This window comes from Drosophila elegans, unplaced genomic scaffold (assembly GCF_018152505.1).
Source record: "Drosophila elegans isolate 14027-0461.03 unplaced genomic scaffold, ASM1815250v1 contig_476, whole genome shotgun sequence".
Lineage (NCBI taxonomy): Eukaryota > Metazoa > Arthropoda > Insecta > Diptera > Drosophilidae > Drosophila > Drosophila elegans.
Genome location: NW_024545863.1, coordinates 15,013,191 through 15,033,280, shown reverse-complemented (window position 1 = coordinate 15,033,280; position 20,090 = coordinate 15,013,191). Strand labels below are relative to the sequence as shown.

At 37.6% G+C, this 20,090-nt stretch overlaps 2 protein-coding genes across 2 annotated transcripts; both read left to right on the top strand.

The window, feature by feature from the left end:
• The first annotated feature begins 599 nt into the window (after positions 1 to 599).
• On the top strand, positions 600 to 16,764 carry LOC108134994 (protein fem-1 homolog CG6966). Its single transcript, XM_017255530.2, has 5 exons — positions 600 to 1,385; positions 13,433 to 13,793; positions 13,857 to 14,457; positions 14,918 to 15,749; positions 15,809 to 16,764. Exons 1-5 carry the CDS (start codon positions 1,326 to 1,328, stop codon positions 15,992 to 15,994), a joined length of 2,040 nt encoding a protein of 679 aa, XP_017111019.1. The 5' UTR covers positions 600 to 1,325; the 3' UTR covers positions 15,995 to 16,764.
• A 105-nt stretch (positions 16,765 to 16,869) lies between these two features.
• Positions 16,870 to 19,288, top strand: LOC108135002 (low choriolytic enzyme). Its single transcript, XM_017255539.2, has one exon. It carries the CDS (start codon positions 17,842 to 17,844, stop codon positions 18,595 to 18,597), a length of 756 nt encoding a protein of 251 aa, XP_017111028.1. The 5' UTR covers positions 16,870 to 17,841; the 3' UTR covers positions 18,598 to 19,288.
• The last annotated feature ends 802 nt before the right edge of the window (positions 19,289 to 20,090 follow it).

Sequence of the window (20,090 nt, the reverse complement as noted above, 5' to 3'; positions counted from 1 at the left end):
CACTAAGCGAAATTGTTGAATTTTATATCTCGTTGTTAGTAACTATCATTAGCTAGTAAGTTTTTCAACAGAACACAATATACTCCCTTTTTTTATTTCATTTAAGATTGTGCAGGCCTAACATTAAAGCGTGCACTTTCATAATTAGCTAGTAGAATTTTCAACCGAACTCCCCTATTTTATTTATTTATTTATTCATAAGGTTCAACCCTGGCTGTAGGAATACCACTTCTTATTCAACTTTAACACTAACAAATTTATTATTGTGATCAAAGTAAATTTTTTATTTATAAGGTAATTGTAAAATTTACATTAAGACATTTTTAAAATTGCTTACATTTTTAACAATAGTGGTGTTAAATAATAAACTGTTTTTGGTAGAAATAAAGAATTTTAACAGATGGTGTTAACAAAAGGCTTAGAACCAGGCTAAATTTGCAAAAACTGAAGGGTTAAGTTAACAGTGTGCACCAACGTTAGAGATGGTTACAAGCTGATGGTTCCAGTTAAACATCGATATGATCGATATTTAGAGAAAAATCGAATACATCGATATTCCCATCGATTTTCTTCCACCTCTGATTTTAAACAATTATTTGTATTTAATTTGTCAGAAAATCGCGGGCGGGACGGTTCAAACAGCGCGCCTCTTCGTGTGCGATTTCCAAGAGTTTCTTCAGACCATCGATCTGCTTTCCTGGCTGTCGGACGAGTTTTCGAAAAACTCGGGAAGGCTTTTGATTTGAGTTTGTGCTGAATGGTGTGGAATCGCAACGAATCGAATCGGAAAATAGTGTGTTTAATGCTCTAGTAACCCTAGCCCTAGAGATCAAAAATTAAGGTATCAAACGACCCGGAAACAAAATCAAAACGCAGTTAAGAAAGAAATTTTCGTCTTCCTGAGGGCTAGGCAAACCAAAATATAAAAGGCGAATGAAAAGTGCGCAAAACGATATGTAATACGATTGCCAGGAAGACACGGAAGCAATAAAAAGTACGGCCAAAACGCAGTCGTTACATATTATATATTCGCTCGGTTGGAAAGTTCTTCTTTTGTGCAGAAAATCGACCACACATCAAAATAAATTACTAGGAAAAGGGGCAGAAAAAAAAAACAAAAACAACAACAACAGCATCCTCAAGAATCTCGACGCTCTCCCACTCCCACTCGCTCTCTTTGTCCCTCTTTCTCTCTTGACAAAGGCGGAGAAAGAAGCAAAACGAAATAAAAAATAATCTTTTTCACCGCCAAACAATAAGGAAATTAAATAATTTTCAGCCAGCGAGTTTCTGCAGCATTTATGCCAGTTTATTGACTCACAAAAATGGATTACAAATTCATTGTTTTCAACGCAGCGAGGGACAATAATTTGGCGCAATTGAAGGTGAGTTTCGTTTGGCGAATTGGCACTCCACCTGCACTGGTCTGTCCAATTGGAAAGTTGCGATATTCTTATTTTGATTGTTGTTAGAAATCTCAGCTGCTCAACAAACTCGGCAGTTTATTTAGCCTTGTGACTAATCAATAAAATTCTCTCGCTCACTGACAAGCACTCACACACACAAGCGCTCTCTGCTAAGCCGAACACGCGCATGTTCTCCAACTGTGCTGTTGGGACCATTATTTAAATCTGGCTAGAAAGAAGCTAAATGATGTGAAAATTATGGAAAATTATTAAAACTAAAAATACATATTAGAAATTTACTTAAAAATTAACTTAAAATTTCGAATTTGCATGGGAAGATCTACAATTTGCCGAACAAAATTTTACATTTGGGATACAGTATTGTTTTGCCGTGAAATTATTTGGCCGCTCTCGCGTACGTGAAACTCAAATTTCTTTGAATAAATACTTCAATTTAATGAAGCAGGTCCAAAAATGCTGTATTTATTAAACTGTATCAAACTCAAAATTAATACATTATAATCAAGACAAAACAATTTTTGCTTAATTCTAAAGGTCAGAAAAAAAGATTTCCAAAAACTTGAACTCCCTTTAAAAAAAAATCGGAGTCTGCCTTTTATTGCAACAGATACTTTAAAATTTTTTAATGAATTTGGACAAACAAAATGTTTTTATCTACTAAATTCTATTTTGTAGCTACAAACTAGCCACATGCCTTGTTTTGACGCAAAACAATAACAAATACATATGTTTCGGCCAGGCGTGTTTGTGGGCGTATCGAATCGGAAACTTTTGCTTGCGACTGCAAGACGCTTTGCATAACCAAAGTTCTTGGGTTTGGGCTTAAGCTTCGGCTCGGCCTGGCATCCAAAGAGGCAGCTTGACATTGGCACACACCGCCATAGAAACAGAAATTAAGTAGAAAACACAAACGGCAGCAACAGAAACAAAGACAGAAACTGGCTGCAAATGGCGCTGTTGCATTGAAGCCTCGCTTGGCCCCCGTTTTTGCATTGTTTAATACTCGTGGGTGTTTATTATTTAGTACGACTGTGCAAGTCCCATTGGTGTGTGTTTGATTCTAAGTTTAGCACAGTCATATTTTGTATATACTTGGGCCTCGCATATCAGCAAATTATACGTGACATGGAAATTGGTTCAGCCGAGGGATATGTAAATTAGCTGGACTAATTCTCTTTTGAAAAACACTTTCCCACCAATGCACTACGTATATTGTATGCCTAAGCAATTAAAAATACTTCTTGTTGACATTGCAATTTGTAAGCCGAGGGCCGTATAAGTAAACTGATATTATTCTCATTGTATAATGTTATTTTGCCAAGCAAAATTCAGTGCTAAGATTAAAAACTATTTTTTTGAGATATACAACCTCAATTACGAAATGAAGAAATCTTTTTAATCACAAGTTATTTGAAAAGAAGATTCTGGCAAATCCATTTAAATTATGCAACATTATCATCACTACAAAATACATTATACAAAACACTATAATAGTTAAAAAAAAAGTAAATTTGATTTCTGTTTCGGAAAAGAGGAGTTTAAATTGTCAAACTTGTCTTATTTATGTTTGTCTACTGCATGGTCAAAATGAAGTTTTAATATTTTATTTTGAAGTGTATTTTGAAGATCTTTAAAGCAAATTAAGGATATGATTCATAAAAAAATTAGTATTAACCTACATAGCCTATGCTTTGTTTATTATATAGTTTGGTTTTCTTTGGTTCTCACATTTTCCACCAAGCTTGATTCATTTCCTTTGGCGGGTTTATCTTATCGTCTCAGACACTCGCTGTTTGTTATTACTTGTGTTGTTTTTGTGGCTGTTGCCGATGACTGCTCCAAATGCGTAGCAAGTATTTTTAACCATTTAATTTGATTGTTGTTTTTGCATTTGGGCCACGTTGCCGTGGAACACGTTAATAACGACAGCGAATTTTAACAGCTGAAATCACGTCGTCAGCGGCAGTTTACTTCCGCGATTGTCACTTGGCGGAGCAGGTCGCCCCGTCTCTTTCTCCACCCGTATGCCCCTCTCTTTCGGTTAAACTGATTCTGCCCCCAGCAACGCCTACAAGCGAACGCACTTTGCTTATTGAAATTATTATTATGCTGATCGGAGAGAACAAAGAGCCATTCCACCGGCTTTGTTTTTTGCTTTTCGGCTTCCTCCTGCAGCCGCTGCTGTTGACAATTATCCTTGAAAGCGTTCAATCACACCAATTCGGAAGGCTCGACCCTCTACACAAAAAAAAAGTTTTACCTTACCTTAACATTAAGTTCAATAAAATAGGTAATAAGTTGTTAAGAGTTGATAGTTTCTTAAAACTGGATTGCACTAAAAACTCTAAAATATAAAAAATCGAAAAGCCTTTATACAAGGGCTTATTAATAAGTTATACGTGTAGTGTTATGATGTTAAATAAATAATAATCTTTAAGTTGTCTTGATTTTCTTATACAATAATTCAAAAGGATTAATTATAATTTTTAATTGTTTTTTAATATTGCCCAAAAACTGCAAAGAACATAAGTTTAAACGTCACAAAGGAAAATATATTTTTAGCTTAAAACTATCATGTTTATTCTTTTTGCTCAGTGTATCACAAGCTTGATATTCCTGTTCGTTTTCGGTTATTGTTGGCTTCATCAAACTTCCTGACAGACGGGGCTCGACCCTGGAAATGTGTCATTCAAGGGGTGTGAGTTTTTGGATTCGGAGCGAGGGGAAAGGAAAGCGGGCGTTTGTTGTTGTCCCCTGCAAATGGAATAAATAAATATAATGTAAATACAGAATACGGAATACATATGTGCTGACGAGTGCCCCGAAATAGCTTTTTGTGTATGGGCTGCTGCACTCAATGCTCCAAATGCGAATGAGGGAGAGGCTGCGAGGCAACCTGCTTGGCGGTACCGACGTGCAACATGTTCTAGCCTTCGCCCCATAGAACTGGTTTTTCTTGCTGGCCGTTGTTTATGTTTGTTCCAAAAATAAGATAATGCCCCCTTCGCCACCCCAACGACTGACTCCGCTGCTCACAGCAAAAATAAAAAAGTGAAACACCTCACCGAAGAGTTGGATGCCGTACACGAAGTTGAAGTGCCACTTAGAGTTGAGTACACACAGCAACAAAATATTTCTTCGTTCTTCTTCTCTTTTTTTGGTTTTCTCTTTCTCTTTCCCCTTCGTTTTTGTTTTTTCCCCACTTTGTTGGGTTTCCTTGGCTCTACGTGATATGGGGCCAGATCGAATGATTGATGAGGGTGGATAAGGGGAACTAGACCAACTTTGAAGATCGCTAGATAACTTTATGAAACTTTTTTGAAGCTTTATAGAAACTCGTTAATAGAAGAGGACAAAAGAAACAGAAGTTTCTAGAAAATGTATACCTGCAGAATGAAATCTATTTAATATATTGAGGCTGTCAAAAGACCTACGTTGCTAAAACCTTTTTATCATTATACAAACTGGCTATAAGAATATTATTACATTGTGTATATTCCCGTTATGTCAGAGCTGTCGCAGCGAGTGTAGTTTAATGCCCATAAAGTCATTATTTATAGAAAATTTCTTGGCACGTGCCAGCTTTACTTTTCTATTACTTACATAAACAAATTAAAGGTAACAGTCCGGTTTCAAAGCATTCAAATTGTTATGAGTTTTATTCGCATTTCAACGAGCTTGTAAACCCTAACCTTTGGGCCAGTTTTTAATCAAGAACGAATCTAAGGTTCAATGACTAATTTCTACTGAAACAGGTTTAAATTAACTTAATTACTGTTTCACCTTTAAAGCGCTAGGGTTCAGTGCTCTAGAATCGTTATCTGGATTTTAAGCAAAACAATCATCTTATCGTGATACCATTTAAGCTACGTACAAATAACAAATGTAGCTTTATTTGATATAAAACAAGTTTTTAATCTTAACTTTATGTCTTTCACTACTGTGTCTTTACTTTTCGAGTAACCATTACCCATTCATTTTATTAAAATTGGTCATTATTGATAAGCCTTGTAACGATAGGCAATTAACCAAAACTGATTAATTATTCTCACTTAAGTCTCATTAAATTTGTAGTAGTTTTTGTTACTTGATCATTTTAATTACATGCAAAACGAAGCTAAAAAAGACCATTCGAATTCAAGAAAACGTTTTTTTTTCAAAGAAACACTCCAATCAGCGTTTCTCGAGCGTTTTCAAAACATTTGCCAAGGCATAACAATCAAGATAATTCGATGTACACTTTGTTATTGGTTTTCCTCTGAGCGCTATTCGTTTTTCGTTTGACTTTATGCAAAAACCGAAAAACTGAATTTTGAGTTGGTCAACAGCTGTTTCTTTTTTTTTTGGGGTTGAGGTTGATTCTTGTGCCTTGCAATTTACTCGTTTTGCCGTTTGTGGTTTGTTTGAGTAACCTCAAAATGCGAAAATGTTGTCTGCGTTTTTTCTTGTCTTTTTTCGATATTGTTTGAGCCGAGTGAAGTTAAAGCTTTGGGTTTAAGCTTGGGGACCTGCTTCTTTTATTTTTCTACTTGCTTGCCATTTAACTGCTTCTTGATTATTAGTTTTCAATGGTGTGTGTAAGGTCAGAGCCAATCTTGCTGGTTTGCTTTGACTCCGATTCTCTGTGGATGTGGATGTGGATGTGGATGTGGTCTTTGTCATCCGCTGGCTTTGTGGCCATTGGTCTCTGTAAGTACGAGAATATTTACCCACATCATTGAGTACATAAACAGGCACACTCGAAGAAATAAGCGTTGTTTGCTGGTCCTAGAAATAGAAATTAAATATTTGTTTAAAATTTAGAAAGTAATTAAAACTTTAATGTAGATTCGAGTCTTAAATTCTTATTTTAAATTTACTTTTTTTTTGGTTTATTTTATAAGTCTAAGAAATATTAGCAATTTATAAAATCTTAAGGGTGAAACGGAAAAAAAATTATTTATTTTGTTTATTTATTTCTATATTATATCTTAAACTGCAGCTGTATCTTTACTTGTTTTGTACAAAGTATACAGAACCATCTGACCAACAAATAACACCAAACGAGGATGGGCAATTAACAGCAACAAAGATAACAATACAATTGAAGCCGAAGAGCGGGAAACGTACGTAGATACAAAGCCCAAGTTTGAACTCAATGCGTGTTCTGTTTGTCTGTATATAATGATAGCGTTCATTGGCTTTATCGTCGTGCGTTTTGTTCTTCACCAGAGAAGCCTGAATATTTTTTTTTTACTCTTGAATTTAATTTGTTGGCTTTTGTTTTGGTCTGTGCACTGGCAGAAACTCAATTAGAATTCCGCTATTGAATGTGAAGCAATTAAGAAACTTTGCTTCGACCCGTCTGTCCATATTTGAAACTCAAGAATGGTTTTGCAACTTTTGGCGAGCTTTTGACCGTTATGCAATCTCTATATAGAGGAAAACTTGGCATTAGGAAGTGCTAAAACAAGTTGCCAAATACTCGAGTAGAACTTCTTAATTAAGCTAAACATTTGGCCGCCTCTAAACGCTTTTTGTTATATATGTAAGTTGGAACAGTTGTTGCATCATAGCGGTTCGTTATGTGAAGCTTTGAATAAGTAAACAATATTTAAAACCAAATGTATTCATAACGAAAGCTTAACAATTGTTAAAGTAAATAAGCTACTGATCTAGACCTAGTAGAATTGGTAAAACAAAATCTACCCTGAGTTGTCTAGTAGGAAGCATTCCGTAACCAATGATGTGGAATGCCAGAAGTTTTTAGTGTCGTAAAATTCTCTGACCTCTTTTGGCCAAACAAAATATGTACCAAGTGTAAGGCAACGAAACAGAGAATAAAGATAAATAATCATTCAAAAAGCAATTATATTTTCCTGAAGGTGACATCCGGATTTGAGGTTTAACAACCCGCGTAATTAACCATGACTGTCAATTGAACAACCTAGAAACGCAGACACTTATAGGTAATTAATATTTCGCTCAGTGCATTTTTATCGCCCATCTCAACTATTTACGATGCCAACAAAGATCTACAAGGAGAACGAAAGACAAAGGGGAGGTGGGCAAAAAAATTTGAAGCGCTATCAGGTCAATGATTTGTTCTAGTAAAGTATTAAAAAATTGTTTCTTTGTTTGCAATACTTTGCTATGTTTATTAAGTTATTATTAAGTTAACTTACTTCCGCCAGAGCATTTGTAGTTTTTGTTATGACAGTAGTAGAACCCAATATATCAGTAGGGTATTGACATTCCGACCCCACTTAAGCACCACTTTATTTGCTTTTGTTTGTTTACTTGCAACATTGTTTTGTTCTACGATCCAAGTTGTCAAGTTCATCGCACGATTAACTAAAACAACAAAACGGCTCCTATAAAAAAATTTTTGAAATACTCGTATAACCATTAATCTGAAAGGAGAGATGCCGCTGTCGACAACAAAGATGAGGAAGAGTTTGTACAGTGCATATAGTAGCAGTATACTTATCTTCCGAATTCAATCCCCATCTGTTATCTGTGTTTGCCAAGCGAAATACGAGCTCCCTTAAGAGTCCTATCTCCCAACAAAACCTAGATAAAAACAAAAACCGTCGATATACGAGCGGGTGCCTTATAATAAGAGCTTCGTTTAATCGAAATCTGAGGGCGTCTTCTTAAATTTTCCACGCTTCATTTAATTAATTAGTTTTTTTCCGTTTATCCAAACACCAGTGAGACATTCAAACAGCCTTGACCCTGACACTGCCGGCAGTGCTCTAATGTGCACCCTTTTGTTGAACCAGTTTTATTTTTCTCACATCAGAGATGCTCCGTTAAAAGCACCGTTGACCTCAAGATGTTGTGATGATGCTGCGTCTGCGCAGTCTGATGATATTGACGTGTTCAGACTATTGCACTGAAAGAAAAAATCCACAGTTTTCGGAAATCTCTTTCAACCATATTCGGTTGGAATAGAACACACATCCATTGAAATTCCAAACGAACTCTTTTTCAGTTTCCTTTAAACTGTTTAATTATACTATTTTATATTTTATAATATATATTTTCAGTCTATTATTTTAATATTTTTGTCATTCTCCATCTTGGTTTTTTTTTAATGTTTGAGTTCATGGCTTTTTAATTATAAAGTTTAATATATCAAGAAAAAGTCATTCCTTTTTCTGTTTTTGTACTTAGGTATTTAACAACTTATAGTGACAGATATTGTGAGGAGAAACAAATAATTGCTTTGTTTAATTTCCAACGTTTTTTGCAGTGTTTCTATTCTTCCTGCTATTTTTGAATGCTTTTCTCGGATGCAGCTTCTGTTTGCGTCTAGTTTCCGATTTTTGGCTTTAAGCTTTGGCTTTTGTCACCCTTGAGCCGACTGCGCAGTCGCGGCTAAGCTAACAAATAAACCAAATAATTTGAGTGAGCTTGGCTTGACTGATTTGAATGCCGGTCCCCAAACACCGAGCCCCGAATACCGAATTTTGAATTTCGTACCGCACATGGCCAGTGTTCAGTTGAATGGTCGGTCGGTCGGTCGAACGGCATCCCAAATTGAATTATATTGGAGTGTGATGACCAAGTCTGAAGTCGGCTGAACTTGAGGTTGGAGCTGTCTACTTGCATATCATCGACATTGAACTCGTTCAATGTCAAAATTATAATAAATTATGCCTGTGCGGTTCAGAGGGGGGCGGCGATGTATATAGCGAACGGTCAAAGCAGAAAATTGATCGCAAAGCGAAACGACCAACTAACAATTCACACAAACCAACAAAAAGGCAAAAACAGTGGCTTGGCAACAACAATGGAAAGTTGTTTATTGTTTATTACACGGAAACGAACAATTTTTTGTTTGTTCGTGTGGTTGCCTTAATTTAATGGCAGTGTTTAGGCCGTTTTAGCTTGACATTTGTGCATAGCGGTAAACTGGGCTCAAGGTGTTTCCACTCACTCTCATTTTGAATCCGAGAACAAATATGTGAAATGTTCAAAAACAATAAATTACCTTGGGAAATTGCTGTTTTACATTTCCCCAATTTGCGAAACAGACATCAAATTAAAAAGAAATTTATTTCCACTTTTTGTGGAAGTGAAATTTTCTTATTTTTTTTGTTTGGCCCAAGGTAAATTGTGTGAATTTAAAAACATAAATTATCTTGACCCGTTGCATTCAGTGTTTCAGAGTATGTGTATTTGTTTTGCTATTCATTCATATTCTCTGTGGGGGAACTTTTCTGTTTTTGGGGATTTTGAGTCTCGGCAATGAAACGAAATTAAGTGGAAAAATAAACAAGAATTTCAGTGGAATTACTTGTTCATGTAGAATAGCAAATGCAAATTTTGTAAAATAAATTGATTGTTTACAAACAATGAATCTTGCTTAGATATGAATTACATCCATGTGTCAAAATCTACAGGTTGTTTTTGGTTAGGGTCTAAATAAATATTAGATTAGTGCAGGTGGGGTGCATAGTTGAGAATGTCGGATAATACTTCAGTAAATATAAAACTTGAGGATTTAATGGTTTTTTATTGCAAAGTAAATTATTTACTATTGAATTAAACACATTTCTTTTCAATAAATATTCATGAGCATTGCCTTTTGAATCTTGCACATTGTGAACTGGGAAGTGTCATATTCAAATTTTGATTATAGCTTTTGAATATTGTTTACATGTCTATTTTCTCCAATACAAAACCATTATTGCCTTTGCCACTGATACTTGTTATTCTGTCATTCAACCATTACCTACTTAGCATAATTAAACGAAATAAAACGTTTAGCAAGTGAAGAAATTCCCATAATTTGGTTCAATTTCTTGATTGGATTTCCGTTTTTTTCGGGGCATAACTTTTATTCTAGCATAATGTCGTGCGACCTGAACACAATTGATCGATTTTTCCTACTGCCACTATATCCACCGCCTCCCAGTCCACCCCCTGCCACGCCTCCACCCTTTTGGTCCGCCCACAATTCACGTACCGCTGGCTTTTTGTGCCACACGGGCCGCCCTCTTTCATTGCCAGATTGACTTTTCATTTCGTTTGAAGCTTTTTCGGCTTCGGGTCTGAGTAACAAGGTTAAATAATGGCTAAAAGGAAGATATACAGAAAGAGAGAGAAGAATGAAAAGGAAAAATCGGTGATACAACAGAATGAGTAATTTCTATGACACTGGTCTGAAATAAAGTCATTTTCAAGGTTTTTTCCTTAGTGAAATTACAGAAGTTAATACAGTAAACCGCTAAACTTCCTGGTTTAATATACCATTATCAATTTAAAAAGCCTTTTTTATCATTATATCTGATACCTTTGACATAAATGCCAGCACATCCGAATCATAAACAGTTCGAGAAGCTTAAATTTTTTAATGATAATCGCTGTAATTAAAAATATCTGGAACTGAACATTTTTTTCTAAATAATTTATTGAAATAGGAAATTTTCTATAAAGTTAAAAGCTTTTATAAAAAATAAACAGTAAATATTTTGTTTTATTTTCTAAGCGCATATGGGGGAGGTAGTTTATCAAAGTGTGTAGATTTTTCTTAAGATTATTTTTATATGTTCTTCTCCGATATAAGCTTTTTTTTAATTCCCATACCAGTCAGACATCAAGATGATTCATTGCTGTCAAAGTCGTAATCATAATTGATCAGAAGGCGGAAAAGAAGAAAACAGCTGCTGATGATCAATTTCCCCCCGGGTGCGAAAGCGAAAAGTTCAGTAGACAATAAAATGGAATCGACGATAATGCGGCGCTGTAACATAAATATATTTTTGCTTTTGCTTTCGCATCGAATTAAATCCAAAATTAATGCGTAATTTTCATTGTTCAATTTGTTTGCGCTTGCACTTGTTGTGCCGAAAAGACTTCTCAATAATTTTTATTTTCAAAATACGTTTTCCGCTTAATAGTCGTGCCAAAAATGTTTCTTTATTTTTATTTTGACGGCTTTCTTCTGTTTTTGTTTTTGTTTTAATGTTATTTTTTCCTTGTCACGCGCACGAGGCGTTGATTGGCGGGGTGGGGATTTAAAGGGGTCAAGACAAAGAATGCCGCTGTCTAGTGACGATTTCAATATTATCGAGACAAAGCGAATTGGCCAAGAGCAGCATGTAGGAAGCTATTTCCTTCTGCCAAAATTGTTAGAAAATAGAGGGAAAATAATTGTGAGTGATTTTATACAGAAACAGTGCGAAAATTAATCTGAAGTCAGAATTAAAGTCATCAATATATATAGTTGAAAAATAATAATACAACATTTCGTACTTGAAAAAAGTTTTATATTCCTATGTTTTTTGATTTGAGCTCTATTAATAACAATATTTTTATATACTGTTTAATAATGGGGCTTAAAATAAAAATCATAAATTTTTATTTACTTTTATATATTCATATATTCAACATATATTGTTATTTCGAACTTTGCAGGCTGTACTGTAGCAAAAAATGCCGTGCGGCGTTCACAAGGTCATTTGCGTCCACCCAATTTTTTGGCTGGCATCTTTTATCTTGGGTTCTCCTCTTTGTGCTTATCTCGTTTTTGGTTCTAAACAGACAGGGGCGGTGGTAGGAAGGTGATTTTTAGGTGACAGGGGGGACGATATATGTACGAATGCTCAAATTGAGGTTGATAGGTTTGAAAATGCCTTTGTCGTAGAGACGACGGACTGATGTGGTCGAGTCACGGTTTTCTCCTAAGGCAGTTTGTTTCCTTGATTTTGACTTCTGCTTATATAGAAAAGTTGTACACGGAAATAAAGAAGGTCATTTTATACAAAATAATAAGTACAGTAACATGTTTAATAGAGGACTTAGTTATTTGTTGTGTAGTTGTATACCCTAATATCAAAATATTCATTGGTGTATATTTTTTGTAATCTTTTTGCTTTCAAAATATTATGTTTTCGCCTAATTAGTTTTATTATTAATTATTAAACTTTATATCTTAAATTTAGTTTTTAATGAAGTTTTAGTTTTTAGTCTTTAATATCGAGATAATTTGAATATGCTTAGAAAAATTTAATGCTATTTGTTGTTGATTCCTTTGTAGCTTTAATCTATTCGTCATAGCCAATCTGGCGACCAGCTCCACCCCACCACCCCACCACCTCCCACTTCCCACCAACACCACTTCCCTTTCCGACCCCCTTGCACGCGTTGGCAAACAACATAATTAGCATACTATAAAGCGAAAATGAAACACGTTTGACATAAATGAATTTCAATTTCAAATCGGCATGGGAGGCAAAGAGGGGTTGCTACACAATAAAATCCATCAGCATTGCTAGGCGGCAACTGAAAAGAGAGACATGATATTTCTCAGCTGATTTCTGGCTATATCTCTCCGATTTCTCTGTCTCTCTGCTGCTCGTGCCATATCTCTACTAGAAGTGCCTTCCCCACCCATGTGTTATCTCTTGCTCAGGGGGCTCGGGTTTTTTTTTTTTGCGCTCTATCAGCAACTCGCTTTGTTCGTCGTCATTTTGTTTGGAAGCAATTAAAAATTATTTGTTTCTAATTGAAATTTGTTTGTGATTTAGATCAATATCATTATCAGGGGAAAACGCGTATTAAAAGAAAGACACAGGGTCTGATATGGAATGCATTTATAAGGCTTACCTTGTTTATTATTTAATTTTTTATAAATCGCATCAAGAAGTCGAATGTTGGTGACTAACCTAATCAACAAAAATTACATCGTCAGTTGAGTGGGGAATGTTAAAATCGCTTTTAGATTGGTCGAAACCGAAATGAATCACTTTAATTATCCAAATTGATACCGCAGTTTTAAAGCATATTAACCAATCTGTTGCTAACAGAATACAAAAATTCAATTATTATTATAAACACTTATTTAAAGATAAGCAAAAGCTAAAGGTTATCTGGTTTCTGACTTCGATCCAATTCTAAACGAATGTAATAGCTTTAAATTCACTGATAATGCACTTTAAAGTGTTTCGTCATAAGTTTCAAGATTGAGTTAAAAAAAAAAATAACCCACATACTCAATGTTTGTCTGCTTACAGGCCACCCTTTACAACAAAAGTTCCGGCGAAGTAGGCAGCCTGATATCGGCAAAAGTGAACGGAGCCACCCCGCTGGTCATCTCCTGCCGCAACGGACACTACGACATTGTAGAATACCTTCTGACAAAGTGTCGGGCGAATGTGGAGCAAGTGGGATCGGTCAGTTTTGACGGGGAGCCCATCGAGGACGCCCCACCGCTGTGGTGCGCAGCGGCCGCCGGTCACCTGGGCATCGTCAAGATGCTCGTCCGTCGGGGGGCGAACGTGAACAGCACCACCAGGACGAATTCGACACCGCTGAGAGCCGCCTGCTTCGACGGACACTACGAGATTGTCAAGTATCTTGTGCATCACGGAGCGGGTGAGTAACAAAATTGTGAATTGTAAATGAGAAAGCATACTAATCATTGGTCTTGCTACTTAGACTTTGAGGTGGCGAACCGACATGGCCACACCTGCCTGATGATCGCCTGCTACAAGGGCCACTTCCGCATCGCCCAGTATCTGCTCTCCCTGAACGCGGACGTGAATCGATGCAGCGTGAAGGGCAACACGGCGCTGCACGACTGCGCCGAGTCGGGCTCCCTGCAGATCCTCCAGCTGCTGCTCAAGCACGGCGCCACCATGGACGTGGATTACTACGGAATGACTCCGCTGCTGGCGGCCAGTGTCACCGGTCACATGCCCATCGTAGAGCACCTAATCACATTACCCTGCGTGAGCAGGGAGTCGAGGATTCACGCCCTGGAGCTGCTGGGTGCCACCTATGTGGACCGGAAGCGGGACATGGCCGCGGCCCTTACTCTGTGGCGACGGGCGCTCGAAGAACGGTCACTGGTGCCGCCGCTGGAGAAGAAGGTCCAGGAACCAGTGCCGGCCTATGAGATGGTCAAAGAGGTGACCAGCGTGGAGGAACTGGAGGAGATGGTGTTGGATCCCGACGAGATGCGAATGCAGGCTCTGGTCATTCGACAGCGCATTCTGGGACCCACCCATCCAGACACCAGCTACTACATCCGATTCAGGTGAGTGAAATATCTTAGAAAAGTCAGTAAGTCAGTAAAATAAACCAAACTCCTAGAAAAGCATTTGGGCTAACCATTGGCAACTAAAGCAAACTGTTTAATAAGTTTGCGTCAGAATTAATAGCATACTCTTTAATCGTTGTAAAGGTTTAACTATTACATAACAAATTTTTTTTACAAATCAATCAAACTTGTAACTAACTTAAGCATTTGCGAAATTAAAATTAATTGCCACCCAAACTGATACTTAGTGCTGCTATTAAAATTTTCAAATAAATTAATTAAAATCGAATAAAAGAATAATAAACAAATCAGTGCAGCTAAGTTTATTGCCTAAAAAGGGAATGTTTCAACAACATCCCAGGCCATGTTGCTTAATAAAAAATGAGTTGGTTTAGTTATTAAAAATATAGTTATTCTTCTGATAGATTTTATTAACCAATTTCCATTTTCTTCTCAGGGGTGCACACTATGCGGATGCTGGACGCTTTGACCGCTGCATCGAACTCTGGTCGTATGCCCTGACCATGCAGCAGAAGATCCTACAGCCACTCAGCCCGATGACGCAATCCTCGTTACTGTCCTTCGCCGAGCTCTTCAGCTTCATGCTGGTGGAGGCGGGACGCCTTCTGCCCAGGGGTCGGGTGGTGCCACCCATCGAGGCGGACGGCATGCTGACGATCTTCTACAAGGCGGTCAAGGAGGTGGAACGGGGTCAGGCCTTCACGCTGGAGCAGCAGAAGGACCAGCAGCACCCGCAGAAGCAGCTGCCGGCAGCTGACAAATCGCCATCCTGTTCGGCTTCCTCTTCCTCTTCCACATCATCATCATCATCATCATCATCCTCTTCCTCATCCGCATCATCCTCCTCCTCAACGACACTGCTGTCGGCGCATCAGCACGATTGTAACCACGATCCCAATGCCCTGAGTCGCACCATGATAAGTGCCATTCACATAGGCTGCCTGCTGAGCTCCCTGCTGGACACCGATGCCCTCAATCCGGAGATGCGTCGCCAGGTGATGGGAGCCCTGTACCGCCTGAACCGCTTGAAGGTGCGCGTTCGTTTCGACCGGACCGCCCTGCACTACGCCTGCTATCGGGAAGGCACGCTGGCCGGTCGCTATCCCTCCTGCCAGTTCCCCTCGGTGACGCTAGCGAAGGCCCTGCTGGAGGTGGGTGCGGATCCCAATGCCGTCGACGAATCCGGCAATACGCCGCTGCATCTGGCCACCATGCAGCCCTATGTGGAGCCCCTGTCGCACATCCTGCTCGAGGGAGGAGCTCATTTGGTGAGTATGGTATCGAAAGAACTCCCATACATTTTACTAACCCGACTCCGTCGTTTCAGGACACCAAAAACGATGCTGGCGAGACGTTTGAGAGTCTGCTGGCCCCCACGCCGATGCATAAGATCATCGATCCAATGAAGTACACAACGCTGGCGTGCTTGGCTGCGCGGACGATCAAGAAGCATGACATCCACTACGAGGGAACCGTGCCAGCCACCCTGTACGAGTTTATCGAGCTGCACTAGAGGCGAGAATCGGGACGAGAACTGGACGAGAGTCAAGCACTCAATTCACTCAAGCGCTCACTGGATCACTCGCTGGAGCAATCGATCAAACGCCTGCCCGCCCGCCATCCATCAAATAATACCTACTACTATGACTACCGTCTATTTACTGTATATTTAGAGATGGAGAGAGAGTTCGAAACTATGCTGAATGAAGAAACAAGTGAAAAAAAGGACGAGATCGTTACTAACGACTTGAAACTGATTTGTGATGTTAGCAAGCAAAGTGCCTGAATCGATGGATCAGGACGTTAACGTTAACGATAACTATAACTGACAACGACAACAAAACAGAAGCCAATAAAAGAAAACCAGGCGGATAACCGAAACAACGCAATGAAAAGTTCTGCAAGAGATGAATTTGCTGTCTTTGAATTTTTGCTTGTGTAATCTGTTGAAACTTTCTTTATTAATTATGTGTTCTTGCTACTCTATTTTGTATGAATTATGATTAAATTAACATTGTATGTACTTGTACTATATGACCAAAAGCCTGGGCGTGATTGAGCAGCTTAATTTTAATTATCTGGCACAAAGCCAGCACCTCCTCAATGCTGCAGCAACCACGCTCAAGCCACGGAACATCCAAAAACCAGAATACCTAGAAAAACTAAAAAAAAAACAAAAAAATAACACCGGCCACCACCCACAACTCACGTATTAGTGATGCGTTTGCTATGAGCGAGAAAACGAAGTTTTGGAAATATACAAACTGTAATTAACAACAATAATCAACTATTGGTTTAAATCTGGAGCTATACCGGCTCAACCCAATGCAACGTAGAACCAACTTAATGACCCAAATGCAAATCCCTAATTTACGATATCAACGTATGCATATGTGTATATATTAGCAACGTTTGCTGACGAAATGGCTAATCGGAGAATTAAAGATCACTAAAATGCTTGTTAGTATACACTGGTGGCTAGAAAAATATACGGCTAAAAATGATCTTCGAAAAGTAAAGTAAAATTTACATCTAGCGTACTGAAAATCCCATCAATTTTAAACTTAATTAAGAATGATACATTTTGAAATATAAACATCTATCGAAATTTAGAACTCACATTTTTTAGCTCTAGAACAGCTGAATTTTCATATATCAAAGCGGACTAATCCTAGAGAAAGTAACTCATTTAAAGATGGCTATTAATTTATTTCAATAAATTAGAGCCATAAACACTTTTCTAGCCACCAATGTGTACTGAAATGCAGTTCGATGTGCATACATTAAACAATTGCGAACGTATAAATACTGTATCTATGCTAAGCTATGCAAATGCTAATTAACAACCCTAGCCATATAAGTCTGTAAGCGGATAAAGTCGAACTTGGCTCCATGAAAACGGAGCTTGTTCATGGAGAGCAGGCTTTTATCTGGAAATGTGTTTCAGCTCTTAACATTGTGCAACAAAATGTAAACCATTTTTAAATGATTTGGTTTTAGTTAAATTGTTGTTTAAAAAACTTGCATTGGAAAACAGTAAGGCAACCGAATTTTCCCTTTGAGTCGAAAAGAATTTGCAATTAAATTTTGTTTCAAACCAATTAATCTTTAATTAGAAAAAATCGAGCTTTTACTATAGCTTTGTTGACCAAATAAATAAATTTTTTGTTGCACAGTGTTTAATGTTGGTGGAAAGGAATGAGTTGTTTTGCCTGTCTTTGAATTGTCTGCATGTATGTATGTATGTAAAACCTTAATTTAATGAAAATTTTCAAGACAGAAATAAAACTGATAACTACATTTTAATCAAAAGACTATAAAAGCGGTTTTGCGGTTAAACTTTGGTCATAAACTAAAGAAATGTTCCCTCAAACCGTTTGGTATATATTTTTGGCGGTGGTTTTCGGACCCATCCTGGTGTCTTCCGAAGGGATTGATTCCTACGAGAACTACTACAACGAGATCCATGTGGACGATGAACAGGCGGAGGCGAAGACCCGTAATGCATTGCAATCGCCACTTCAACGTTGGCCCGGTAACAAGATATACTATCGAGTATCTACGGACTACAGTGACCAGGAAGTGACCAATGTTCGGACAGCGATGACGAGTTTTGGCGAACAGACCTGTGTTCAGTTTGAGGAGATCGAAGGATCTCCTCCCGCAGGAAAACGATATGTGTTCTTCAAGAAATCGCCGAATATGTGTGGAACTCGAGTGGGCTATCAACCTTTATCCTTTGGCCCCCACGAAGTCGTCCTGAATGAGAGATGCCTTACCATGCCGGCTGTTATCCAGCACGAAACACTCCATTTATTGGGACTTTTTCACGAGCAAAGTCGTCCGGATCGCGATGAGTATGTGAAAATCGACTACGACAATATCCCGAGAAAGTACTGGTCGCAGTTCATGGCCATGGATCAGACCACCACTTTCAATGTTCCCTATGATTATGAGAGTGTTATGCACTATGCGAAGAACGCATTCGCCAAGGATCCCTCAAAGCCCACTATCCGTGCTCTAATCAACGGTGAGGAAGTGGAGAGGGAAATGGGACAAGTGCGGGGACCATCGGAGGGTGATTGGACCAAGATTCGTTTAATGTACAAATGCTAAACGGGATAAAATGGCCTGCGAGGACTGGGATTGGTAAATAAAGAATAGAATTTGGAATTTGGTGCTTTTGAATGCGTGCGGGGACTTATAAAAAATCGTTTTTGGTTCACGACCAATTTAAAAATTTTTGAAATATAATAGAATGTTTTTTGCAGCCGTTTTTAATACTCTTATGACTGCAATCTGTAAGAATCCTTTTCTACTTCTGTCCTGTTTAATTTATTAAACCTGAGTCATATCCAACCGCTCTTAAATCGGTAGCAGTTTAATGTCAATCTTTCACTCTTTCAATCTCCGTTAAGTGGAAAAGCGTTTTTCTAGCCTCTTGATAATGGGTAATCGCTTGAACAAAAAAGGAATCCAAGCCCGTACCCAAGGCGAATGCATTTGATTTCTCAAAAGTGCAAGTGTAAGTGTCAGTTAACTCGGCAGCAGACCAAGAAGCTGTTGAAGAAAAAGAAAGAAAGGCTCTTTTGGATGTTGAAAAGGGGCTGCAGTGGATTGGGCATGAGGCCAAGCGACTGGGCAGCAAACAATCCAAATCCCTGGCACTTAATGTGCACTAAGTGCTTAAGAAGGCCGAATGTCTGAAGCTGCCCATCTGAGCTCACTCCCTTCTCCAGTTACCTCCCACCTCTAAACGGTCTGCCAAACGCCTCCTTTCCAAAATTATGCCAAGAAGAAATATAAATATAATACCGTACAAACAAATCAATTAATGTATTCAAAAATATAATAATCATATATCCTAATAAATGTTAAATAAAATAACCTAAAAATTTATAAAAAAAATTTTATAAAAAAAAAAATAAATTTACAATGAATATAAAAAGTGTATTAGATATGGATCAATCAATTGCAGTTATCCCAAGAAAAGCATTCGATTTCTTCAAAGCAAGTATTCGTTTAAAAGCCCTTTTACACAAAGATTTCCTTAAAGATTAATTTGACAAATTAATAGCATTGACCTTTCCTTTGGCAAAATGATAAGCTTTTCAAAATATTTCAAGGAAAAAAGAGTCGAAATGAAAAAGTTGTGTGGGTTTTGGTTTACTGTTGCAGGGGACAACAAATTTGTTCTAAATATATTTATTCTTTTTCATTTACAAAATAATATTTTTGTTTATTAAAATATTAGACTGATTTTTTTTTGTATGAAAGAATATTGTTAAATTCCTAGTTGATATATTCGTCTAAAAACTAAATTTTGTATTAACTATAAAACCGAAAATTATAGCCGATTATTTAAGATTAATTAAGAATGTTTGTTTGCCAAAAACAGTTTAAAACCGTTTTGAAAGAAATATACTTCATATAGCATTTCTGTTAGTTTATTTAAGTGCTTATGTAAAGTACTCAAATTATAGTATATAAAATATTTTGTGACCCAGGATTTATTAAATGTTTTTAAAATGCCTATCCTTCGCCACCTCTTTTAAAGCCCTAAAAATAGCCCGAGCGATTTATTATGAATTCCTTAAAGGAGGAAGAAA